Source organism: Ostrea edulis, chromosome 3 (assembly GCF_947568905.1).
Source record: "Ostrea edulis chromosome 3, xbOstEdul1.1, whole genome shotgun sequence".
NCBI lineage: Eukaryota > Metazoa > Mollusca > Bivalvia > Ostreida > Ostreidae > Ostrea > Ostrea edulis.
In genome coordinates, this window is record NC_079166.1 from 12,526,724 (window position 1) to 12,554,410 (window position 27,687).

At 34.8% G+C, this 27,687-nt stretch overlaps 2 protein-coding genes across 2 annotated transcripts; one reads left to right on the forward strand and one right to left on the reverse strand.

Annotated features, from left to right (window-relative positions):
- The first annotated feature begins 3,519 nt into the window (after window positions 1-3,519).
- Window positions 3,520-9,961, forward strand: LOC125674070 (uncharacterized). Its single transcript, XM_048911111.2, has 5 exons — window positions 3,520-3,583; window positions 4,462-4,656; window positions 5,729-5,809; window positions 9,275-9,418; window positions 9,613-9,961. The coding sequence occupies exons 2-5, from the start codon at window positions 4,472-4,474 to the stop codon at window positions 9,797-9,799; spliced, it is 597 nt and encodes a 198-aa protein (XP_048767068.2). The 5' UTR covers window positions 3,520-3,583; window positions 4,462-4,471; the 3' UTR covers window positions 9,800-9,961.
- A 1,717-nt stretch (window positions 9,962-11,678) lies between these two features.
- LOC125674069 (uncharacterized) lies at window positions 11,679-24,003 on the reverse strand. The gene is made up of 6 exons (XM_048911110.2): window positions 23,587-24,003; window positions 15,438-15,857; window positions 14,960-15,313; window positions 13,530-13,619; window positions 12,107-12,210; window positions 11,679-11,887 (listed from the first exon to the last, which is right to left on the reverse strand). The coding sequence occupies exons 1-6, from the start codon at window positions 23,675-23,677 to the stop codon at window positions 11,840-11,842; spliced, it is 1,107 nt and encodes a 368-aa protein (XP_048767067.2). The 5' UTR covers window positions 23,678-24,003; the 3' UTR covers window positions 11,679-11,839.
- Between the last annotated feature and the right edge of the window lie 3,684 nt (window positions 24,004-27,687).

A 27,687-nucleotide genomic window follows, 5' to 3' on the forward strand; every position in this document is an offset into this window, starting at 1 on the left:
ACCCCTCCTTATGATCCCCTATCATCTCACAAAGTTGAAATAGATCTGTCGAAGCACTTTCATAAATCGCGGGGACAACTCAAGAAGAGGAATGATAATAAGAACAAGAGAATAATAATAAGAAACGGAGGAAAAACAATATGTCCCCGACATTATGTGTTCGGGACATGATAATAGGGCAAACAAAGATATCTGGACACGCTAGACTTGTGCTCAGATGTCTAGGACGACTAAACGGTTACTATTGACCGGTCACATGTACTCAGGAACGCTATATATCTTGATCATCTATACGAAGTAATTGGGGGTAATTCATTGTCAAAATCAGCACTTCAAAACGTATTTTATACAGGTTAAGAAGGACAAAGATGAATTTCTTACAAAAATCATATTTTCAAGACAGAAAACACAAATCTAAAGAACCCCAAAATTATATTGAAGTAGTTAGTTATCAATCAAAATTGTTGGGAGCATTATGGTGTTTGGTTTATTGATTAATGAAAGGTAAAATTATGCATGTAATATTATTTTCTAATAGATTGGTTATTATGTAAATTTTGTGGGAGAGAGCGTGTCTTTAGGAACAGAATGCATTCATAAAGATTTATTCTTGATTTATTATCACTAAATGTAAATACAATGATATTAAATATTCATATTTATTCGAACGTTCGCATGGTGTTAATACAAATCATCGACACACAAAAAAGGAAATCCTCTTAACACTGACGATGCGAAATATATTTAATGAAAGGTGAAGATAACAAACAGTGATCAATCTCATAACTCCTACAAGCAATACAAAATAGATAGTTGTGCAAAAACGGATCCCTGGACACATCAGAGGTGGGATCAGGTGCCTAGGAGGAGTAAGCATCCCCTGTCGACCGCTCACACCCGCCGTGATGCCTATATCCTGATCAGGTAAACGGAGTTATCTGTAGTCAAAATCAGTGCGTCAATATTCGACATTCTGCTGCTCAATGCTAGGGGTTTATTTTGGATAAATCTCTTCATTTATTGATCAAAGGTATCTTAACATATTATGGAATAGAATCATTTCAAAACGCATTAAAGTTAAGCAGCATTTGAATCTGAAACATGCTGAAAATGGATCTCATAAAAGGCATATACTTATTTCTATAATCATGGTATATGTATGCATGTTATTTCTGACGATTGTTTACTATGACACGTGGTCTTGTGTTTACAGTGTTGCTAGTTTGGATCCTTTGAACGGACACAGTTTCGCAAATATTTTTTTTTTGTAAAGATGAAGTCAAATGTTCTAGGGCAAGACTGAAGACATGAATTGCGATCTAGACACAGAGCCCGTTGACAAAGTCTATACTATGGGGGATGATGGCCATACTATCTGAAATTGCATAAATACATATTCTATTATCGGAAATTGGAAAATATGCATAATGTGGTGCGTATTTCATTTTGTAGAATAAATAACTGAATAACCATATCACTCTAGAAAAATAAGCCCCAATTTTCCAAAAAAAAAAAAAAAAAAAAAAAAAAAAAAATGCAGTAAAAGGCAGAAAATGATATTCAATTTACGTTGATTGATACACGACTCTCCCCGGAACTTTTTGATTTTAATTTTTACTTTGTGGAACTTCGAATCTAACTGTCGTTTCTAAACACAGAGGTAATTCCAAAGAGAGGAAATGAATTCTACAGTACTTGAAGAAATATTTTAAGATTTGTCGGTGTTGTTTTCGGAAGAAGTTTATGTTGTTCGATTTTTCCTACATATAAACTATTTTTCTCAAAATTTCCTCGAATAGAAAGAAACATCATATCGATTGTTAGGCCGTTCCTGGGACTCTGATTTTGACCACTGATAACTCCGTTTACCTGATCAAGATATATGGCTTACGGCGGGTGTGACCGGTCGACAGGGGATGCTTACTCCTCTTGGGCACCTCATCCCACCTCTGGTATGTCCAGGGGCCCGTGTTTGTGCAGCTCTCTAGTTTGTATTGTTTATAGGAGTTATGAGATTGATCACTGTTTGTTATCTTCAACTTTCATCATATTATTTTATGAGTACCGGTATTGTCAGACAAGGTGAATTGTTATTCCAGGAAATCCATTAACATTTATGTCTGGACTTAACCCAGATCCTAAAACCAGTAAAGCACATTTAATCTCTCTGATTTTTAAACCATACATTTATAGGAAGCATTATCTGAATGGAAAATTCTCTATTCAAGGATTACTTGTAGATATCAATACACACATTTCAACATTGAAATATATGGTTATCAAAACATGCGATCTTGACAATTCAATTACTAATAGTATTTTACATCCAAACACATACAACTTGACTATTTAAATTCCTGACATTAAAGATATGTTTTATATACACTTGATGTTTCCAGGTATGACAACTTTATTATTTATTTATTATTTTATTATCATTTGAGTACTTTCAATTATGGCAGCCTTATGTTTACTCTCTCTCTCTCTCTCTCGTTCTGTTTTTCTTTTTATATCTCTCTCTCATATATACACTGTGATTTGTATCATTTTGGTGTCATGTATTAAAAGATGCTTATACCCACAAAATTAAACAGTGAAATGAGAACAGATCTTTGTTCTCTGGGAAAGTAACTTTGCTGAAAAATATGAATGCACTGTGAAGCATAATCTATGCTACTGCTTTAGTACAATGAGTGGTACATATATTACACTCTACCATCCAGGATTGATATGTATGCTATTTTTTTCTAAATAAAATGGTTTATCGTCTCGAAGATTTTTTTATTCTTTTGTTTGTGTCAACAGGGGATGCTTACTCCTCCTAGGCACCTGATCCCACCTCTGGTATGTCCAGGGGTCCGTGTTTGCCCAACTCTCTAATTGATTTTGCTTATAGGAGTTATGAGATTGATCACTGTTCGTTATCTTCACCTTTCATTTATACATGTAGCTGTCATTGCCTTTTTTATTTCCAATACTGTAAATGGTTTTAATATCACGATGCTAAAAGTTCGCGGTTATTCATATTGGTCTAACTGCGGTTGTTTTAATTTCGCGGAAAAATCCCGACAGCGAACATAGCCAAATTAAAACCACCGCAATCATTTCCCCATTTACAATATTGTTATTACATCACGAATGTATGCTGAAGCACGAAGCTTTTGCTACCAAGTCAATCGCACATAATAAAGTCTTTTGATCGGAGTGTGGAACGTATGAAATCATTTTGCTGTTTGGTAAAAGGAAATCATGTATTATGTATAAATTTATATAACCATATTGTCGTATAAAGTTGTTTTAGATCAAAGTGAATGAAACCCCTAATCGGTTTAATCTTTTGTCAAATGCACTTGTTTTCTTAACAAAAACAACAACAACTATCTAATACAGACAAGTATATTTTGGGATATCTTTCATCTCAACATTTTAATTACATTAAAATTTATGTAATGCATAATATTATATGTTTTATTTTTTACGTGTGAAATCCTCTGATAGCAAATATAAAGTGGGTAGCAAGTCACATGCATTCAGTCACAGCAGGAAAATAACGACATTCAGAGAAGATAGGTGTAGTTTTAAGGTAAGAGTGTTTTCAAAAGTGTATCATTGATCATTATTTTAAAAAAAGATTAGATATTATTCTGAACTTGATACAAAGAATCAAAATAGGTACCCATGTTACCATAGTTTTGATATTTTCTTTATGATGTTCTGAATTCCTTATACCACAGTCTTATTTTTCTTTCATCACAGGGAATGTGGATATTTGGATTTGAATTGTATTATTTCAAAATCGTACAACAGTTTACATTCTAAATAATTTACTGTAAATATACATGTATATTTAGCATGCTAACCACAATAGACGTTCTTTGTCTATATTCATTCATACAGTACTAGAAACATCGATGTAGACAAACGCGAATTCCATACCGACAAAACGGTCACCTGTTGTCCTCCGTAGGAGACGGTTCAATTGTGTAGAAACTCTGCCAAGCAATTTCGATATCAAATTATGTACATATTATTTCAAAGGTTTCTTTCAATAACAAGTTTATGAAAATACGGTTAAATCATTAACAGAACTGAACCAAATAACCAGAATACCTTATTGTTTTATACCATTACATCCTATTTTATCACTACATATTCATCGCAGTTGCATATAACATTTCACATGTGTTAACATAAAAAAGAACGTGTCACAGAATGTGAAAAACATATGATAAATCCATATGAAAGTTTTCTTGCTTGATCATGCAAGTGCGTGTTTTCAAAGATGTGTTGCAGTGATTCTGAAAAATGGTTTCCAATGCATATAATATGAATTAATTTACTCCTATACATGCTTTAGTTGGTTTAAGACAGTATAGACAATACATTTAGACAACACAGTTCTGAAATAATCAAAATAATGATTGTTTGTACCTAACTTCCATTCTTTCCTGCACGTTCTAGGCTGTGAATCATGGGTTTGTCTTTGATGGTTTTCGCTATAACATTCACCCTGTCGATAACAATCAATGCTGGAAAGAATTCAGACGGTTATTTTGCAGAGAAAGGATACAATAAGAAGGATGAGTGTTATTTATGGGGTTATCCCAAAAATCGCAAGCTGCCTATTGGTTATGGAGATCAGGATTCAAAGATCAAGTAAGTATTCATATCATTGACAATTTGATGAATGGGGAAATGTAGGTTTTGTTTGTTTTGTTTTGTTACATCAGAGTAAATTTCTTACTCGCTCTTTCTTTTTCTTTCTCACGAATTGTGCTCCTTTGTTAGCTGAACTGTTTTTATATTCATATGAAGCAGAATTTATTTAAACACTTCTACGTGAGAAGAAACAATCTCTCGCTGTGACCTTCAATTCGACTTTTAGATATATCGATGACATTTTGTCTATTAACAATGATAGCTTTCATTCATATGTCGATTTGATATATCCCTGTGAGCTCGAAATAAAGGACACTACAGAGTCCTCCACTTCTGCTTCATACTTAGATATTTTATTGAAAGTAGACATTAACGGCAAACTGACAACTCAACTGTATGACAAACGGGATGATTTCAGCTTCTCCATCGTCAACTTCCCATATTTGTGTAGCAATATTCCATTATCACCTGTATATGGTGTTTATATATCTCAATTGATTCGATATGCAAGAGCTTCTTCTGGGTATAGTCAGTTTTTAAATCGAGGTAAGCTACTGACAAACAAGTTGATGGTACAGGGATTTTAACAGTCTCGATTGAAGTCAGCATTTCGCAAATTATATGGTCGTTATAACGATCTAGTTCGTCAATACAACCTCACATTGGGTTAAATGCTGTCTGACGTGTTTCATACCGATTGTTAAGCCGTTCTTGGTACACTGATTTTGACTGCGGATAACTCCGTTTACCTGGTCATGATATAGGGCTCATGGCGGGTGTGACCGGTCAACAGGGGATGCTTACTCCTCCTAGGCACCTGATCCCACCTCTGGTGTGTCCAGGGGTCGTGTTTGCCCAACTATCTATTTTTTATTGCTTGTAGGAGTTATGAGATTGATCACTGTTCGTTATCTTCACCTTGCATTCACACCCACGCACTCGTACACACATGGTATTGTTAAATTCATTGCTAGATTTGTCCGTATCATGAATGTTGATATTTTTCGTTTAGTTACTGACCATTAACTGTAGTCTTCCATCATGTTTACATTCTTTAAAATGATTTTAGACGGAAAATTTGCGACGCACTTAAAGATTATCCAGCTGTTAAAGAATCCCTGAAGAACAGTAGAATAGAATGCGAAAATGCGTGAGTATTTAGGTGAAAACTTAATAGTTTTATAATTATATTTTATAAACATTAAAGTATGTATACATGTACATGTGCAGGTAGATGTCGGTATTAAATTCAAGGTTTGTCTGAGTGTGACAATATTTCATGAGAAGCATCAGAGAATAGTGGTGGTAGTTATGATTAAGATGATGAGAACAGAAAAAAATAAGCAATACATTTTGTGAGTGTGTACAAGTATCAACACCTACTGGATACAAAATAAACATGGGAGTACATTTTCGAAACACGTGGTTGCATTCGACTTAATCACTCTATGGACCAAGGCGGATGGGGAATAGGTATGACTGCCGTGGGGTACTTCTGCTGTAACTAAGGACCTGAACAAATTCATCATAAATCCACTTTTTGTTTCTGACTATATTCCATTGATATCATTAACTCGATTAACAGGAAGAAAATAAATTATGTAAATGTTACATAATAAAGATTATATCTAACGTTCTGAACGTGGGGTGCTCTTAACTTAAGTTATCTTTTGAATTTGATTTCCTTGGACAATCTAGTGTTATTTCTAAGAAATCGATATCCATGGCATATTCAGAAAACATAGTTCATTCTGAGATGAGGCCGTTTAGGCTTTTAAAGCCCCTACCTCTTTCACACCATGAACCCTGCGGCCAGGATAGGAGCTAGGTAGGATTCCAAAGTTTCAGATAGAAAAATCTAAAATAATTATTTCAAAATGCTCTCTCAAACCGATCTACTTTATAAGTACAATTGGTCACTATATCAACTGATGACTGACGCGTTCCATATGTATTTAGTAACAGTTCTTTACATAATAAATTTGACTACGGGTTACTCCGTTTACCATATCAAGATCTAGGGCGTACGACGGGTGTGACCGGTCAACAGGGGATACGTACATCTCCTAGACACCTGATTCCACCAGTGATGCGTCCAGGGGTCAATGTTTATCCTACTCCCAAGTTTGTATTTTTCATAGGAATTTTGAGATTGAGCATTGTTCGTTATCTTCACTTTATCCAGATAGTACAACATGTGATGGTAATCGATGTACCCATATAGTGTAACATTATGTATCTTTTTTTCTCAATAACCCAGTAGAATGGTTTCAATTTTACATAAAAATATCAAAATACTTCCAAAGGTAACACTGTGGAAAACATATGGAATTTATATAGGCAAAGATATACATAAATTATATAATCATGTTTCAACACAGTATTGTGTTCAGAGTAAGATCACAGATGGGGTTTACTATTCAATTCGTAATGATGCACCCAGCAAAATATCTTTTGAAAACAAGTTGTGATGGTACTCGTTGTAGTGTAGACTTGTTCACAATCCCAACATAACCCTAGAGACAGAGGACAACAGAAGTTGTTCAACATGTCACTCGCGAATGTTTCTTGCAAATAATTTAAAACACAATAGATATATTATCTCATATTCATATGCAAGCCTGCTCATGTAGTGTCGATTTATATCTCCAAATTCCACGACCTTTGGGGCCAGGGAAAGCCATTAAGAAAACTTTAGGCATAGATTTCAAGACATGAATTCTTACCGAAATCTTCAGAATTCAAAATTTTTCTTCGGTAACATTTATGATTGATATACCTTTCATACAACTAACTAAATGCTTGAATTAATCCTTTGAATTAATTTACTTATCGATGGTTAGAGCATCAAACTCAAAATTACACGGCATCTCACCTCTTATCGGCGCGGGTTCGAATCCCGCTCGCGCCGATAAGTGAGAAAGTTTACCAGTTTACTTTCGGAAGGTCGGTGGTTTCTTCCCAGGTACATTGCTTCTTGGTCCTCTCTTCTACCAATAAAAACCGGGCGCCACCAGATAACTGAGAACATGTTGAGTGTGGCGGAAAACAGCACAACAAACAAGCAAACAAGCACTTGAGCAAATCGATACATGAAATCTAAAATTTAATAAAATGTAGATATTTTATTATATTTCTTACATTATTATTTTTCTCAATTTTAAGTTTCGTGTAAATCAATAAAAACCACCCTATCAATCTTTTTAACATTTCATAAATTTTATTTACGTTACACTAGAGATCGGACTCAAAATTTCCATTATTTTCGTTGACAACATGGATATGTATTCAATTACTGTAGACGATAAGATTATATTCAAAATCATGAGGAAATGATGAATGAATACTTCTTTCTTCGGTAAGATTGATTTTAAATCTACCTTCGCAGAGAGAAGACTTCTAAAAAGTCACACGTAAATCGAATCCTATGTGCTACGACTACGACAGGTTTTGTGAAACGTCCGTATACCTGCACCTCGAATTTCTTTATGTCAGTCCACATTTGTATAAATTGGTAGTTAGATATATTTTTTTAAGACTCTAAAGTGCGATGGTCGCTCCAAAGTGCGATGGTCACGCCAAAATCCGATGGTGCGGGGTTCAGTAACATTTGTGACGTAACATCATTGTGACATCATTCTTCACGTCTTTCAAAATAATACCGTAGAAATGCAACGTCAGGGTTTTTTTCTGCATGGATTTTGCACTGATATTGTAGTGAAACAACACACGGTTGGTACAGCCTGTACCAAAACACTGAGTCGTTCACAAACCAACGAACTTCGGCGGGTCACTCCATCGCACTTTGGAGCATTAGTGTGTGCCACCGGACTTTGTCATCTCACACCATCGCACTTTGGCGTGTCATACCATCACACTGTGGCGCATGAGTGTGGAAAATCACACTTTGTAGTGAAACACCATCAGGATGTGGTGCCGATCATCGCACTTTGGAGTGTAATCGCACTTAGAGGAGTCCTACATATTTAAATAAGAGATTATGCAAGATTATGTCACAAAATGAAATTGATTCAACAAAAACTTTTAAACGTCTCTGTTTGATACAATCCTTAGTAATATAACGAGGGATTTCAAAGTATAGCTTGTATTGGGAAAATATATCAGGAATATTTCGTTCGAAAATCTTGAGGCAGCGGCATGAAAATATGAAAATGTAATACCAATTATACGCAAAAAGTACATGTATATTGCATAATCATACCTATGTGATACATATGTTCTTGTATTTTTGTTTTCGACTCATTCTGACCCCCACTAGCTATTCTGTTATATATAACTTCGTCATTTTCAAAATAAATGACATTTTTTCAATTCACATCACTGCACTGTTTTCACTGCCTTTATCAAGTAACAAGCAAAGGCTACTTGGCAAGCCATATTAACTAAGGAACATAAAAGTATTATTATTTCTGTTTCCGGTTGTTTTTTGTTTTTGTTTTTGTTTTGTCTTATGTACATTTTTCTTACCTAACGTTGTTATCAATTCCAACTCTACTCCCCTTGTTCAATGTTCAATGTCTTAAACTTATTCAACGGTTATCAATATATGTCTCATGAAAGATAAATAATATAAGCTAATCTTTGTATGAAACAGATACGACTATCACTATAATGGACAAGACGAAACATGTCCGACCGAGCTTAAACTGGTCACTAAGGTATACATTGGAAAGGAGTGGTGCGACGTGGCTAAGCCTGACTACCAGTGTGTTACAGCTGCATCTTGCTCAAAACCTAAGTATGTCACTCTGTCTGTCTATCTGTCCGTCCGTCTGTCTGTCTGTCTACATCCCTCTCACTCTCTATCTGTATCTGTGACGTTTGTTTAAGCTGTGTAGTACATACATTTGAAATTTTCATCGATGTTGAAATATGAAATAAATATGAAAATATATGTGAACCAATGGTTTGAAGCTATAATCTCCACTGTAGGGACTATTGTGCTGGGAACCAAAAATGGCCAAAGTCCAGTTCTTGCCTAGAAGCCGGATTCCGATACTTCCGTGTCTGGGTTTACTGTTACAGTTGTGGTTTCAAGCTAATCAAGCTCAACTTGCCTCAGTGCTGTTCCTGTAGAAAAGTCGTAATGTGTGAGGATGATACCATTCTCCCGCCTTAAGAAAAGAAAGGCATCAAATTTCTAATAAATTTCCTGCATTCAGAACTGTGTTTTATTATTTCTTGCTACACTATAATGACATTGCATGTATTTGATTGGGAGTTTGTTCGTGTATGTATTCAGATATAAACAGTCAAAAATGAAAGAGTTGGTATCGCACAGTCAAATTCATTAAAATAAAAAAAAAATGAAAACATACTAAAGTAGACTACCAAAGACATTGTAATCCATACTTATTCTTAAAAGTACATTTTCCAAGGAGGAAATAGAAACGCTGGAGTAGGGCTTTACACTTACACCAACACTCAACCACGACAATCTGACTTTGGAAAAATACAGACGAATTCATTTTTTTTTTCAAATTAGGATTGAAGGAATTTTTGGACGTGCAGAAAATTATAATGATTGTATCATCCGGAATAAAAAAGGCATACCAATACGTATACGAAGGGGGCGAAACAAGGACTCAGATTGCTCTATAGATGTCCTTAACGCTACAAAATCATAGCAGTGTAACAAAAAGATAGTTAAAAACAATTTGAATGTAATACAGAAAAAGCCCTTCAAAAATTACAGAATGACTCTGAAATCATACTTAAAGGACAAAGGAGGAGCAATTATCCGTATGTATGAAGCATTCTATAAATTCCCTTTGCTTCAACATCTAGGAAATGGGGAACTTTTATACACCTCTGGTGTGTCCAGGGGTCCGTGTTTGCCCAACTATCTATTTTGTATTGCTTGTAGGAATTATGAGATTGATCAATGTTCGTTATTTTCACCTTTCATGTAAAACTACCAGAAAATCCTGATAGAAATATCGTAAAGGAATCAAAAGAGCTGAGTCATACATACGGACATATTTTACATGTGAAGGAGAAAACGTTTCACTATTTAACAAACTTTGAAATGCAAAAATAGTAATCCCTATGGGCTACCGAAAATACATCAATGCAACCTAATCAAAACCATCATTGAAGAGCAAAAAACAATCATATATACCAATGGATCTAAAACCACTGACCTATTGTTAGCCCTGCATGTCCAACACACAGACTTAGTAATTTTCTAGAGATCTGGGCACAAAATTCCAAGCTACATTCTGGTAAATATGGATTGTCTTAACAAAACCCCGGAAATGGTAGATCCGAATTCCTTACTTTTAACGTTTGATGTAACGAGTTTATACACAAACATCCCACAAAGGATTTTGGAATAGAAGCTATAACCTTTTGAATAGAAAAACATACAGAACTTATTTCAAGAAATTTCTCGATGGAATTTACCATAAATTCCATGAAGTTAATTTGGAAAACAGTACATTTCATTTTGATAGCGAATTCTACAAAACAAAATCAAAGGAACAGCCAAGGGAGATCTAAAATGACCCCTCCTGCATCAAGTAGTTTAGTAATGGGATATTTCCAAGATATATTATATAGAAAATTTGAGGAGGAAATGAGTCAAGAGCTGGGACAAAATCTGAGAAACTCATGGGAAAGATATCAGATAACTGTTTTATTTATTGGATTAAACCCAAGGAACCGATCAATTTGTACAATTTGTTGAATTTCCTTAATCCAAATATCCAGTTTACCATGGAATACAGTGATATTTTAATTCCCTTTTTGGAGTATGGGGCATTGAAAATAGTGTTTTCTAATTTTCCCATAGATTTCTTTTTTTCAAACATTTGAAACCGCACCACGTTTTGATACCCCTAAAACACATTTTTCCTCCAACATATTGTAAAACTTGAATGCTTAGGATCATCTATGTACATAGGCCTACCATACCATAAAATGATGTGAACTTGCACCTAGCCATTTTGGACAGGTTTAGCTGCGAGGAAGGACGAGAAAATAATAAGAAGAGAAGAAGAAAAAGTGAACGACAAACAATAAGTCTCTAAACTTCGGGGCACTGAGAAACCCAACAAGGATAGCAGATATATTCTAATCAGTACCGGAAGTGAGTCTAGAAAATTATAGCAATACTGTTCTCATGCCCGTAGTCTGATAGTCACACATAACACTCAGTCTAATTTTGCACTTCATTTTCCTGAAGTCGTTTTTCCTCTTCCGCAATCTAGAAAAGACATTCATATAATTATTATGAAACTTTCATATTATTTAATCATCTATCAGAGATGAAAACTCCTTTAAGCAAATTCACCATGCTCTGTAATCAATGATATTCTACACCTCGCATACATATTGTCAATATGATACATGATTGATCTAAATATTAGTTTATTAGGGAAAAGTATTAAATGAGTAAATTGCAAATAAAATTCAGTCGTTGTACCTTTCTGAGTTGATGTCTTCGGTAAACTATTCTGCTGATGAGAATACAGATTGCTAGAATTCCTAATCCACCAGCCGCGAGTCCCGTTATCATTCCGATTTCCTCTGCAATGAATGAATGTTGAAATGGAAACGAAAAGAATATAATATTTACTCCCGTATTGAATGTTGTAGATAAGTATAAAGCTGAAGACTACTCATCTATTTTATTTTAGGAGCAGACAACAAACCCGGGTGTCTTATGTATTAGAACGAATTCAATGATAATATTTTCTACTCAATTTAAAGAAGATCCTATTTTGACAGACAAAAAACGTGGTTGCCTTTCCTTGTGTTCATTATTCTTAAATGTGACGTAAAACAACTTATAAACTATACATTATAAATCTATATTTACAATTACTTTTTAATCCATTAATAAAATGCTTTAGAAAGTTTCTAGTGATATTTGCTTATAAATGCAAAGACCGAATCACTAGGCGTATGGATACTGTCAAGCATATCATCTGCACCTCAGTCCACAGGAACCAGTAATTTTGTAATGATAATAGGGGTCTATACCATTCCCTTATGATATTATTATTACCGCTCACTGGGGGTAGTGTGGTATATGATATGTTGTAATTCGCTCCACACTTAACATTGATTGCCAAACCTAAATCCCCAGAAACATATAGTCTGTAGTGTAAATACGTTTGTAGATTTAGTGTACTTTTATTGCTAGGTGTCTTTTTGTTGTATTGTTATTACATGTATATAAACTTTTTCGTTTGTCCTGAAGAAGGGACGAGTCGTCCCAAAATATTGACAATTTGGTTGTTCTATATATCAATGTGTGTGTGTGTGTGTGTGTGTGTGTGTGTGTGTGTGTGTGTGTGTGTGTGTGTGAAGATAAGGAACAGCACCTCATCAATGCTATAAAAAGATATTAAATTAGAAGAAGGGCATACTGAATCCATGGTCACGCCAGAGGTAGCATCGGGTGCTTAGGAGGAGTAAGTACCAAATGTTGACCGGTCACACCAGCCGTGCGTCCTATATCTTGATCAGGTTAACGGGGCAATCCGTAGTCAATACCAGTACGTAAAGAATGGTCTACGTGTAGCGACCAACAAACCAAGTGCTGATCACACTCGCCGTTGATCAAGAGAGATACTCTACCACATAACTAGAATATAAGCTCCATCTTACACTGTCCGTTACACACGTTAGACAGCTTTCGACCCAGTGATAGCTTGTATTTGCAAATTACATAATTTCAACAACCATATAATTTGCGAAATATATGTAATGAGGAAATATGTGAACAAATGATAATAATTATCATAATATAACAATTAAAGAAATTCCTTAATTTCAGAACCTTAAATTAAAGTTACCGGGTAAATCCACATTTTATTTTTTCAAGTTGCAAATATACATACCTTTTTCATCAGATAAGGAAGGAGTGTCAGCTGCTATATTGAATCGGTCACTTTTTTCGCATATAATCTCGATGAAATCGGGTGGAGTGGCTGTCAAGAAACATGATATATCATTACGCCACCTGTACTTCTAGTTTTTCACCAATCAGAAACTTACGTTGAATTTAATCGTGTCGTTATTACAAGACTTTGAACATAAAACAAACGAATATACAAACTGTTCAAACCTTCAAACAACAACAGTGAATTGTACACTTACAATTGTATACTATCCATTAATTTTCATCTTAATGAAAGGATTACAAGGGTCATTAAACATTAACTACTTAATAAATGTCCGTCTATCTTGTCCACGCACAGCAATAGAACACATTGCAAAAGTATCAAGCGCGATTATCCTAGTAAGTGTGACGCTGTGGTTGCCATAGTACATATGTAAGATTCCATTATTAAGCAAGAAAGGTGAAGATAACGAACAGTGATCAATCTCATAACTCCTATAAGCAATACAAAATAGATAGTTGGGCAAACACGGACCCCTGTGATGCACCAGAAATGGGATCAGGTGCCTAGGAAGAGTAAGCATCCCCTGTCGACCGGTCACACCCGCTGTGAGCTTTATATCTTGATAAGGTAAAATTAGTCATCCGTAGTCAAAATCAGTGTGCTAAAATGGTCCAACAATCGGCATGAAACACGTCGGACAGCATTTGACCCAATGATAGGTTGTGTTAACGAACTAGATCGTTATAACGACCATGGAATTTGCGACATGTGAAAAGCATCTAAAGCAATACATAATTTCTGAACGCCTAAAAACTTTAAGTAAATCATTTTTGAATGAAGAAATGCCTTATGATCCTGTACGGTATTTGTTATTAAGGTATTCTACCCCTAATTAGCCCCGAAAATAATTTCTTAACAAAGAACAAAATCAATTAAAATTGATCAATTTTCTTCCGAAGATGTTAAAAAGTGGGGATTTACGGAGATATATTGAAACATTGTCTCATAATAGAAAGATATGGCTTAATCAATTTAAAATTGAAATATATGCAGAACAAAGACAATTTTCATAGATTAGAAATAAAAAAAAAGAAATTTTGTAAAAATTATCTCATTAAAAAGAGATCTACCGTAATATCATTAGTAAATTGAAATACTAAATTGCATACATGTAGGTCAAAGGTGATTTTCTTAAAATTTGATTTTAAGGGGGATAACTCTTTAAAATAGCAATGAATGTCAATTAAGTTTTGTGTTGATATATTTTATTTGATACAGCGGAAGTTTGATATTTTCAGCAAATAAAAAAAACAAATCAATTGTTTACTTACTGAAAATAGCACACACCAACTCTGTTAGGGGTAGAATACCTGAACTCCAGCTGATAAATTGCACGGCACCTGAAAAGTTCTATTCCAACAAACCTTTGAATCCAAGCCATACATACTCCAAATCGTTGCTTGTGGTTTCGAATTTAACGCTGATATTCGATGTATTAAAGTGCAATCGACGTGGATCAAAATTATTCGCTGTTGTCAATCGTTGTTTAGAATTTCCGGATTTGATTTCTATAAGCTGGGAAAATGCCTCGTTAAAACGGAGATCCATTATCCACACTTCGATGTGCGACTGATTCGACGTCACCACGTCACACGTGACATTTCTCTCCACTATGCCGTTTCCATATGAATTGCTGTCACATGCTGTTAGATATAGGATGTCGTGCGGTGGATTACTGCGAAATGTCAAATCTTTCACTGGGGTAGTGATCCTTTTCCCTAAAAATAAGATGAGGGTTGAAGGCTTGTGAATTTATTAAATGAATTGGGCTGACAAAAAATTTCAATATTTCAACAACAAAAATATCGTTTAATTTTTACATGTATCAAAATAATAGCTCACGCTCTATACAGTAGTGTTCCATATAAATGATGCTAGACTGGTCCTGATACGTCACATTACCCGTGATATTGCAACCCATGGTATTTGTGGTTTTCCATATGATTGGTAAATCTCGACAAGCATTCACGCCGATACATTTCGTCATGTAAGTGGTTATATTTGGGTTATCGAATACACTTACGCAGTCTGTGGACGTGTTTATGGTTTTACAACACGCCTCATACAATATCGTATCATTATCATTGTAGTTATTCTCGTATGGCTTACATCCTAAGGATAGTGGTTTAGCACCAACATGCACGGCTAGTGGAAACAAATATGAATCCGCGGAACAGCTGACCTCCAGGAAACTCTCATATGTCGATCCATAACAAGCCGGCTCTGATGATATTATATCCTCATGGGTAAATAAACCGGTCACTGAAATCAGTTTAAGAAGCATTTAAGTGTTGTTGTCTAGATTGCTTTACCTGGCATAGTATTCCATTTATGATAAAAAGATGGGTCCATTTTGTCATTTCAAACGTTTCTATTTCTGTATCATCAGTTACAATTCAAAATTTGATTATATATACATAAAACAATAAAATAATTTAACATGAAAATATTTGTTTCCGGGAGTATTTTGAATAACAGTTTAACTTTGAGCAATGGATGTCAGATTTCATTAAGAAAGTTAGCTCCTCAGCTTTTGAGCACAGCTGAGCAGGATGCTACGACTAAGTATTTACTGGTTCAATACTGATCCCATTGGTACAAACATATTTCACATCTATCACTGAACCCTATCCAGTTGAAAACAATTGTGTCCATTCAAATTTTGAAAGGGTTTGACAGGGACTATGTTTTGTGGCGGGATGATTGATTAATCAAAAAGTTATAAATCTGCATGATATTACAGTTTCTGTTTCATCCAATATATCTTCTATTTTTATACTGCTATACGTGTAGTATAATTGTATAAACAGAACAATCATTTTGTATAAAACATCATCAGAATATGAATAAATAAATACACATGTCAATTGTATAAAACTTCGCATATACCAGATGTTATCACAGTCATTTATCACAGTATTGTCATCACATACAAGATATTATCACTGCTGCATTATGTACATATACATTATTTGTTTTTGTATATCACAGTCTACCTAGGATAACCCATTAAAGCAAGAGTATCATTGCTTATTTCCAATGGGGTCCTAGAGAAATTAAAAATATATATCTATGTCAATAAATAAATAATAAATTATGATTGGTTGGCATGGACAACAATGTGTAAAATATTTTGGTAAATAAATGATATAGTGTGGCCTGGATAGAGTAAGATCAATGTAAATTAAAAACTTAAGATAAATAATAAAAGGTGAATGAGGTTCAATTTTTATATACAAACTCCCTACACTCCCTCTGGAGTGTTTCTTGTGCAAAGTGTGTTTTAACTAATGATTTGAAATTTACTTTATCATTAACAGACTTAATTTCAAATGGTAAAGAATCCCAGTCTATAATAGCGTGGTAGTAAAAATTGGAACCATTATAATCCCCCACCCTTGGAACCATGAAATTGAAATTGGAGCCCGCTCTAGTAACATTGTTGTTTCTGACAAAATGCGCGTGCAAAGTGAAGATAACGAACAGTGATCAATCTCATAACTCGTATAAGCAATACAAATGGATAGTTGGGCAAACACAGACCCCTGGACACTCCAGAGGTATATTGGTGCAAGGTCATGAAAAATATTTAAAACATAATTAAGACGCAGTTGTCTAACTTTAACAGCTACACAGAGTGTGTTAACTGAGTCAAAGATTTGGCAATTTATAGTGGCTCTAGGGCCTAGATTTTAGATGAACCTGGTTGTATTTTATTGAAACACCTGTAATTTCTTTTGCATGGATTTAGATATACTTGCATACCATACAGACGAGCAGTAATCAAAGTAGCATTGAATAAATGCTGATGCTAACGTTGACCTTGGCCTTCTATTTAGCCAAGTCTCATTTCTGTACAGGAATTTTAACCGTGAGTTGACCTTGGTTTCAATTTCATTCACAATGACATTACAAAAACCTATCAATAGATAACCCTAAAGATTTGACATGGTCACTTGCTTTGATGACATGATTATGACACTTGACTTAAAATTGACCTTCATTAGAAAGTAAGTGGAGTTATCCGTTGAAAAAAAAAATCAGTGTGCCACGAACAGTCTTAGAATCGGCATGAAACACGTCAGACAGTATTTGACCCAATGATAGGTTGTATTGGCAAATTAGATCGTTATAATGATCATAGAATTTGTGAAATCATAAGTGCACAAAGATCATGTTTAAAACACTTTAGCTCAATAACAAGCATTGCGACCCCATTATTTCTTTTTATTTTCCTAATTCTCCGTCAATGTAAAAATCAAAAATACACTCCCCAAAGAATTGACATTACTCGAAATCTCAGGCGCTTTTAATCTCTTTAAATATTGGTAAACAACATGGACATTCTAATTTCATCCTGTTTGAGCATACAAACATGTTTGCTATGCTACCTGTATCACACGGGGGTGGGTTAAGGCAGGTTATGATAATCTTAACTGGGATAAAATACGTCAAACAAGGTGACGTCTATCTTCGCTTGCCGAGAGTGACGATACACGGTGAAAGAGAAACACCGTAGATCGTCATTTGTTCCTTGTCTAGTGAAGATATGTGACGTCATAATTGAAAAATGTCCGATACATGATATAAACCATGCAGCTACTAAGATCAAAGGAAATACTAAATGTTATACTGCTGTCGTGTAATTATATCAGATCCATATGAAAGTAGATTGATGACGTCATAACTATACTCCTGTGGGGGATCTGGGCTAGAATATATGAGTCCTCAATACCCATTACTTGTCGTAAGAGGCGATTAGATGGGCCATGTTAAATTAAATTCGGATGATATCGCAGAAAAAAAAAGGTCCCGTGTCACAGCAGGTGTGACATGATAAAGATATCTCCCTGCTAATCGAAGGAACATTAAATAATATGCATGTACAGCCAACCAACCAATCATAATTATACATTGAGTGACAATGACCCATGTGATAATCAATCAGCTGAGTCATGAAAACAAGAACAAAATATGGGGTGTTTGAAATCTATGCCATGGGATATGTGGAATACGTATGTGAAATACTGAGAATTTATTTAATATCATGAAGGCATGCTGATTGTATCCATTGACAATACTCTTCAACGGGAAGAAAGGATTACATTTAACATGACCGTCCTATTTTCCTTTGCCATACACTGAAATAAAACTGCCAGAGTATATACCACATTAATGTACACGGCATTCCCTCCTAGAATCGTCTGTTAAGAAAACTTTCAAAGAAAACACCAGAAAATCAGTGTAAAATGTAAAAGACGGAGATGATTTCATGTATAGATATCTAATATTTTTCTTACTGAAAGCAGTACTTGGGATTCTAGATGCAGTTTTGATAAACTTCAGATGTTTTACCGCCATTATCACCAGTCAGCTGATCAATGTTTAAATACTGTGACAGTGTTTCATTATCGGGATGAGAGTACCAACCTCTCGGATGCGTAACCCGGAAGCAGTGTACCCAGAATTGAGCGGAAGTATAAATGTCTGGGTGTTGGATGACTGGCCTACATCAGGCGTGAAATTATTTGGAATTGAAATAAATATTGCGAAAGTTTAAATCAATTGTCCTGATGAAAAATTATCGCAGAAAATTGAGAAATGACTGCGGAAATTACCACGGTAGGGGTGTGCTTGAAATGAAGGGCGTAATTTGCTGCAGATTACTCATCTTCACAAGTCAAGAGTTATTGATTCGTTACCTCGCACTAACCCTTGCCATCAGTGGTTATCAAGAAGTTGTGCTCGTTCTGATTGTTTCCACAAAAGAATGGGAACCAATGAAAATGCGGTTCTATTGATAACAACGCGGAGTGAGAGATTCAAATAAAAACACGTGTACCGATACCTACAGTTACGGCTATTTCAATCGTTTAAGCAATATTGTCTTAAACAAAAAGGTTTTCCAACTTGATCTACTATCAATGAAGGTAATTAGTGGTATAAATATTACAATTGCGCGTATTTATCAATACAGCAGTATGATATCGCGTCATTTGTATCCATGTACACCATAATTTCATTGGATGGTTTATTTATAGTTGATTGCGTAATGGTTTAATTTTTTGATAGTCGGTTAGTGCGAGGTAACGAATTAATAACCCATGACTTGTGAAGATGATTTCTATGTACTGTGAAACAGTACAAATATGGCCTATAAAAGTAACGGAACCCTATATACTTTTTTGTCGTTTTATATTAGCACTTGGAATGAACGTCAAAATGTTTGCTTTCATTTGTTTAAAATTAATATAGTTAATAATATATATTAACGAGAGAGCCAAAGGTTAGTATTTTGGTCTATGGGAAATGGATTGGTACTCTTTTTTCCCTTAAGGTACACGCATGATCTATTTATAAGACCCCCCTTAACCCCCCCCCCCCTTCGTAATGTGCAATTTACGTGCATAATATCTGCAAAGTGTCATCAGTTGGCAAGATGTAAACAGGTACTTATTGCATTTTGTCACTAATGAATTGGCTCAATGTTTCACATAGTGATTATAACGTATTTAATATTCGAGGTCATTAGATAATTGATTCTACACTTCTTGCAAACTTGACCCCCGATTTGAACGACCTTGAACTTTCTAAGGTGTTACTACGAATATACCCTTTACAAAATGCTCTTGCAATGAAGTTTGGGTGTAATACAAGAACGTCATGATTGCTTTAGTTTTTGGTTCGATTTCTTGCAGCTGCAGCGGAAATAGAATTATTGTTATATTCAACACAATGTCTGATTTTTTCGCTTTGATTTTTTTTTTTAGCAATTATAGATAACGGTTTTCTGTGATAATCAAATATTGAAGAGAAAAATAATTTGTTTTGAACAAGATATCTGGCAAATGAGGATTCTAGCACTAAACATTTCTGTGAAAGTAGCTCAATAGACATAAAACATGCATGCTTTACTAAAAACATAAAATTTATAACATGGAATGTAACACAAAAACTTAATTTGCCTTCATTGATTTTCCCTAGAAATGTACAATTTGATATGTCAATATTTGATTACCCCAAAAGGCAGTGATCCTTACAGTTTTGAGAGAGAGAGAGAGAGAGAGAGAGAGAGAGAGAGAGAGAGAGAGAGAAGAGAGAGAGAGCGAGGGAGAGATTTGTTCCAGTTCGGCAACGTTAAAATCTTCAAAAGCTTTTTAACTGGATAATTAGTATTTCTCATATTTTTCATACATTAATTGAAATGAACGTTTCAAGAGAATATATAATTGAAACAACGATTTAGGATTTTATGGATAGATATGACGTTTTTCCCTTGAGTGGGATCATATAGAACATGAACAGCGTACAATGTACACGTAATTACTTATCTCAGGAACAATCTCTTTTAACTAACCCCTCATCATCCCATGTCTTTTTCACACCAGCGGACGAAATAAAGGGTGTTACATGAATTCTTATAGTCTAAGCTAAAAGAGTTTTTATAACTTGATAACACGTATGGAAAGTGTACTAGCTATTCATGTCAACACCGTCTGATAATCACGTGTGGTGGTGTAGTTACTGTAAGAAAACGAGAAACCGATCACGTCTACCTTTCAAATCCATTTGATTTATGGCTCCTTAAACCCAAGGTCAATGAGCAATGCAGCGCAGTGATTTAACCGAAGTTTTTCGAATGAAAGATTTTCAATACCCCTTTTGATGAAAGTCAAATCAAAGGGCCCTACATTACAGACAATAAATAAATTAGAAGAAAACCAAATGATAAGCAAAAAATAAATTAATTAAAAACAGAGACAAAACAAATTTAAAACCAGAGCAAACAAATAACAGAATAACACTACATAATTTAAAAAAAAACAGTTGCTATGTATGTTTAGTGTCAGTTCAAACTGTTCATCTATTTTCACCAGTTTTATATAAATGTATGATACATTTACACTTTATAGAATAGCCAAGGCATGCATGGACATCAAATGCCGTCAAAACGTAACTCCACAAGTGCCTACTACACATGCATATCATGGTGTCCTCAAATATTGCTATATCAGAGACAAACATAGATATTTAAAAAAAATTGAATTCAAACTCTCAAAAAATCTAAACAAAATTGAATCACAGAATAGCGTTATTCGTTGCTATGTACAGACCCTGGAGCATACCACTGCATCATTTGAACCGATGCGTTACCGTTCCGATCTAATTAAAATTAGATCCTTTGATCCGCTCATCTACTATCGCTATATGTAGCGATAGTAGATGAGCGGATCAAAGGATCTAATTATAATCAAATTGCGTTCCGATCCCCATTGGAACTCTTCGCTTCAATCCGTTCATTGTTCCGTTCCCAGCCCACAGCGTTTCGTTCTCGTCTAAAACCGTTCGTTCCTCAAACCATTCGTCCCCGTATGGTCATTCGGAACTCGCTTCAGTCTGTCAATGTAGGTCAACACGGTGCCTGGTCGAGATGAAAGAAGAATATCGCTCTAGATTCGACACCATATTTTAAAGTTGAACAAGGATGGGCAGTTTTGCAGATCAGATCCGTAAAAGTTTACAGACAAATTACCAGTTCATCACGACACGACAAAGCATATTTTTATTGTGGAGTAAACGGCATATTTACTTTCATCAAGATTGTGAACGGAAATCAACTCACTGAAGAAGAAAATATGTGAATTTTAAAACCAATAAATAAACAAATAAATGAATAACGATAATGTTACTATCGATGAAAAAAGTTCGTGCCACACCTACTGCGACACGGGACATCCGTTTTGTGGGTCATATCCGAGGATCCGTGACATTCACACGTTTGGCGATGGAACTGTCACTTGATTAGTCACCGTGATATTGAATCAATGCAGGTGTTCCCTTATCAAATTTAAACACAAAATACATCTTTTTTGAAATAATTATTATCGACTTTTTAAATTAGATTCCTGATTATTATTCATTATTAAATCATATGCATTAATATATTCATTTTGGATACTCTCATTCTGAGAATGAATAAGAATTTAAACAATTCAATCGGTTTCACGCGTCATATACTCCACTGTACATATATAAACCACTGTACATATTGTAAGTGTACAAGGTTGTACATTTGTACAGCTCTAAGCCCCTGAATGGCCTGATTTAAGTTTACAAGAAGTAGATGTAATACATGTACAAACTGACTTCCGCTTTAAAAACATCTCTGTTGTGTTTAATCGAAAACTTTCATAACATTTCGAAGTAAGGGTGACATTGTTGTTGAAATCAGAGTTGAAATAACCGATATATTCTTTTTTAGATAAACAGAAGTTGTTTTCTATTGAATACACTAAGTACATGTCCCCATGTGGAATCTTAATCATATACATTAATTTACATTCATTTCCTTTCCTTCCATTTTTGATTATTCATAATTTCAATCAGATAAAAAGTTTCATGTAAGCAAGGACTTTTTCTCTCCTGCAATGTTTATGCGTTAAATGAAAAGCACCGTGAGGGTCCGATGTGCAAAATGTTAAATCGAGGCCAAACTGTTCGTTCCCAATCACAAAGCGCTCCGTGCTCGATGAGAACCGTTCGTTCCCAATCACAGAGCGTTCCGTGCTCGATGAGAACCGTTCGTTCCCAATCACAGAGCGTTCCGTGCTCGATGAGAACCGTTCGTTCCCAATCACAAAGCGTTCTGTGCTCGATGAGAACCGTTCGTTCCCAATCTTAAAGCGTTCCATTCCAACCGTTTGTTTCTAAATCAAAACATTTTATTTCCAAACCGTTCAGCGTTCGTTCACCGTTCCACTGGTGTAGAGTACGCTTCAGGGTCTGTATTTAAAAATCGATTTACATATTCGGTATACTAGTGAATACTCTAATCCATTTTCTATATATAAATTCTCTCCAACGAACGAAACTCACATGAAATATCATTTGTTTTCCGATGGTTGTGTAGATGCATTCAATTTCAAACAGGTTGTTAAAAATAAATGCAACGAATATATTGATTTAGAGGGGGAAATGAATACTAACAAACCTTCAAGAACAATACAACCGACAAGAAACAATGAAAATCCAACTTTCATATTCTCTTGATGACCAGCCATCGTCCTGGGGCATGCGGTCATGTAAGTCACATATGCACTTTTTTCTTGCCGCACAGTCTGTTATCGGTTGCTTCTTTTGTATGATTACGTAGTGTTCATTTACAGCATGCGTTAAACAAACAAGTCTCTTTTCTAATGATCGGGAAGTTTAATTTCAAGTGTATAACTACCTAGTATTCGGAGACCTTCACCCGACAAAAACGTACCTTTACCAAGTTTGGCTAATGTTAGTAAACGGGTCTTAAAAGGGAAATTATATGACGTTATCAACAAGAAACAAACTTTTTAAGAATTGATAAAAAAAAAAATCGACAAAAACAAAAACTAATATTTGACGTTGGGCAATTGCCTCAATTCTCAAAGGATCACTACATGCAACAGTTTCTGTAAAGATTCTGTATTACATAAAAAATGTCACGTGGATTTTTGTAAAACATTTCGTTCGTGGCACACGGACTTTGACTACGGATAACTCCGTTTACCTGATCAAGATATAGGGTTCACGGTGGGTGTAACGGGTCGACAGGGGATGCTTACTTCTCCTACGCATCTGATCACATCTCTGGTGTGTCCAAGGGTTCGTGTTTGCCCAAGTATCTATTTTGTATTGCTTATAGGAGTTATGAGATTGATCACTTGTTCGTTATCTTCACCTTTTATACAAAACAAAATGTAACAATTGAAACACTCACCGATCAGCTGATTCAAATGTCACGTGACGCAAACACGAAACACATACACAAAGAATGAAAACACACATATCACACAGCACATACATGTATAACACACAATGCTTACGACATACGTCAGAAATATAATATCCAAAGTGAATACTGATGAAGTGAGTCTAGGACGATGTTCCAAAACAATGCACAGCTGTGTCCATTCACGCATGACAGCTATTTAGGTTATCTACTGAACACACTACACTGCACCAAAGCCACGGACCGGTCTTACTATTCGAACACTCGTCACCTCCGCAGATTGTTGTTTTCCAGAAAAGTCATCTAGGGATTTTACAGGCGGAGGAGTCCCACGATGGGCGCCATTTTATAACAGGCTTTCTGACGAATTGAACAACAAAGTCCTGTATGGGTTCTTCGATGCCAATCATCTCCATTTCATTGCCAGAATATAAGCTATAGATCTATCTATCTATCTATCTATCTATCTATCTATCTATCTATCTATCTATCTATCTATATATCTATATATATATATATATGACACTCTGAAACATATCAAACAAATATAAGTACAATTATATACATTTAAGTATTACTTAGTTATACAAATTACCTCTTTAAAATATATGTTCACATGATATTATAAAAGCTTAATTTCCTAATACTATATTTATGATATTTCTATAATGACTATACAGACATTATTCATTAATCGTAGAATACATCATGAACACCATCATATCATTCTATGGGAATAAGTGATGGGGCAATAATCCGTCATTTAACAAAACATGTCCATGGAGATAGACTGTAAATTATGAAGTTTTACATAAATAAACTTGCATCATAAAAATATTAAGCATGTATCTAAAAATATATCAAATATATGAAACATATAAGGTATCTGAAAATATATCAAATATGTGAAACATATAAATTTAACTTATTTAAAGCTAATTGATTTATGCCTCACAAAATATCATTTTCACTGTGCAAGTCTATGGAATTAAATCTACCAAATAATAAGTTTACTGCTAATTAGAAATAATATCAAAATTAGAAAATAAGCTTACCTTGTCAAATGTCTGTCATATATTTTCACCAACTTCTCTATAAACCAACTTGACAAAGAAGAACTGAACACCACCAAGAACTTTTGGAGGAAAAAAGAACTGACCAATAAAACACCAGCTAACAACACTAAAACCAATAGGAACTTCGAACACTTTCAGACCTATATACAAATGTTTAATTAATGACCTAAGGCAAAATTGAATAAATCAGAACAGATATATTGCCTGTCCTACTTGGGTGAGCATAAAATACATCTCAATGTAATGGTTATTCAAATAATGTTTAATTTGAAATATATATCGGGGGGGGGGGGGGTTACAATGTTTTATGTTTTTCAGTGTGTCTTTTCGCCCTCTAATATTGTTTTTACAATTGTTACTTGACTTACAAGAATTAATGTATTTTGAATTGTCTAAGATGTTCTATAATTAGAATTTTGTTTGCATCAGTGATCATGTGCCTATATGCTAGACTACTACTGGAGCAGCTGGAATAGTTCCAAATATCATATGATTGTTATACCTTTCAAAATTATAAGTCCCCTACCGGTGAAACCAGGGGGACTATATAATCTTTATCTCTATCTTTCCATCATTTTGTCCCAACTTGATTTTCCAGACTTTTTGTTTTCTTTATCCTTTTGAGAATTGATTTGAAACTTGCTGGATAGCTTCATATTGATAAACTACAGATCAATTTTGACTTTCGTTCGGTGATTAAAAGAATATGTGACTTATATCCAACACAGCAATTATTACTTATCAAATTCAGCTTTCGTTACTTTTTATCCACAGGTGGTAATGTAAATATTTATTAAACGTCGCTCATATTTATGATCGGGTTAATGCCCCAATATATTGAAATCGAGGTCGGAAAAAGGAGACGACAGCATTTAGCTATTCCAGTTATCGCCATTTAATGACAAAAATAGCCACAACCGGAAGGCTACAAGTACCCATATTTCATGCTAATATGTCTTACGGCGTGACCGTGTTTGAGGGCGAAGCAAAAAATATTGGCATTAGTATCTAGATCCATAACACGACAAAAATTATCCCGAAATATTAGCACCTAACGTGTGAGGACAGAGCTCAATCAAAGTATTCTAACTTTAGACATTTTTGATCCGCCTATTCATTGAACGCGGGAAACGTTATGCAACTGATGTAAACAGTGCATTGTGACGTCATATTCAGCGTCGGTGTTTAGCAAATACACAAGCATAGGAAAACGTTGTAACGATACAATTCGCGTTTTAAATCGAGGAATGATTATATATGACTTAGGGAATAAGATTTACATGTTTTCATGGATTTTATGTAACATCTCAGAATAACGTGAACTTGGGTACACGAAATTCAAAATGGAGAAATACATGTTCCCGCGATAGCATTCGAACCGACGCCATTGGGACCAAAATTTTCAAGTTCCATAGGTATGGTTTAATTTTTCATTCGTTTTGTATACTTTCCTTTTAAACATGCATATACGTGTTACCTATAGGGAGAACTCTTCGCCCTCTAATATGTTTTACGGCGTGACCGTGTTTGAGGGCGAAGCAAAAAAGTTTTGGCATTAGTATCTATATCCAAAACAGGACAACAAAAAAAACCCAACAACCCGAAGTTAGCACGCGGACGGAGCTGTATCAAAGCATCCTAATTTTGGACATTTGATCCCCCTATATATTGAAAGCGGGAAATATAACGCAATTGATGTAAACAGTACATTGTGACGTCATATTCAGCGTCGTTATTTAGCAAATTTACAAACATAGCGTTTGAACCATAACAAAAAACATGGCGTTATTCGTGGAATGATTATATATGATTAAGAAAATGAGATTTACATACTTTTACGGATTTTATGTAACACCTCAGAACGACGTGAACTAGGGTAGACGAGATTCAAAATGGAGGAATACATGTCCACGCGCTAATATTCGAATCGACGCCATTGGTACCAAACTTTTCAAGTTCCATAGGTATGGTTTAATTTTTCATTATTTTCCTATATTTTCCTTTTAAACATGTATATACGTGTTACCTTTAGGGAGAACTCCTCTATTAACTCTATATGCCGCCCTATGAGAAAGCCCGATTGTGGTAAGCTTTAATACATCCCGAACCCGATGTCAATTTGTCATGGCAAAATACCCCATGGGTGTAGTACCGTTACAGTATTTTACAAGATGATTTTGATGCAAACTTGAACTTTAAATCTTCTAAACTATATAAAATATACATATATGGAATATTTCATTCGAAAACA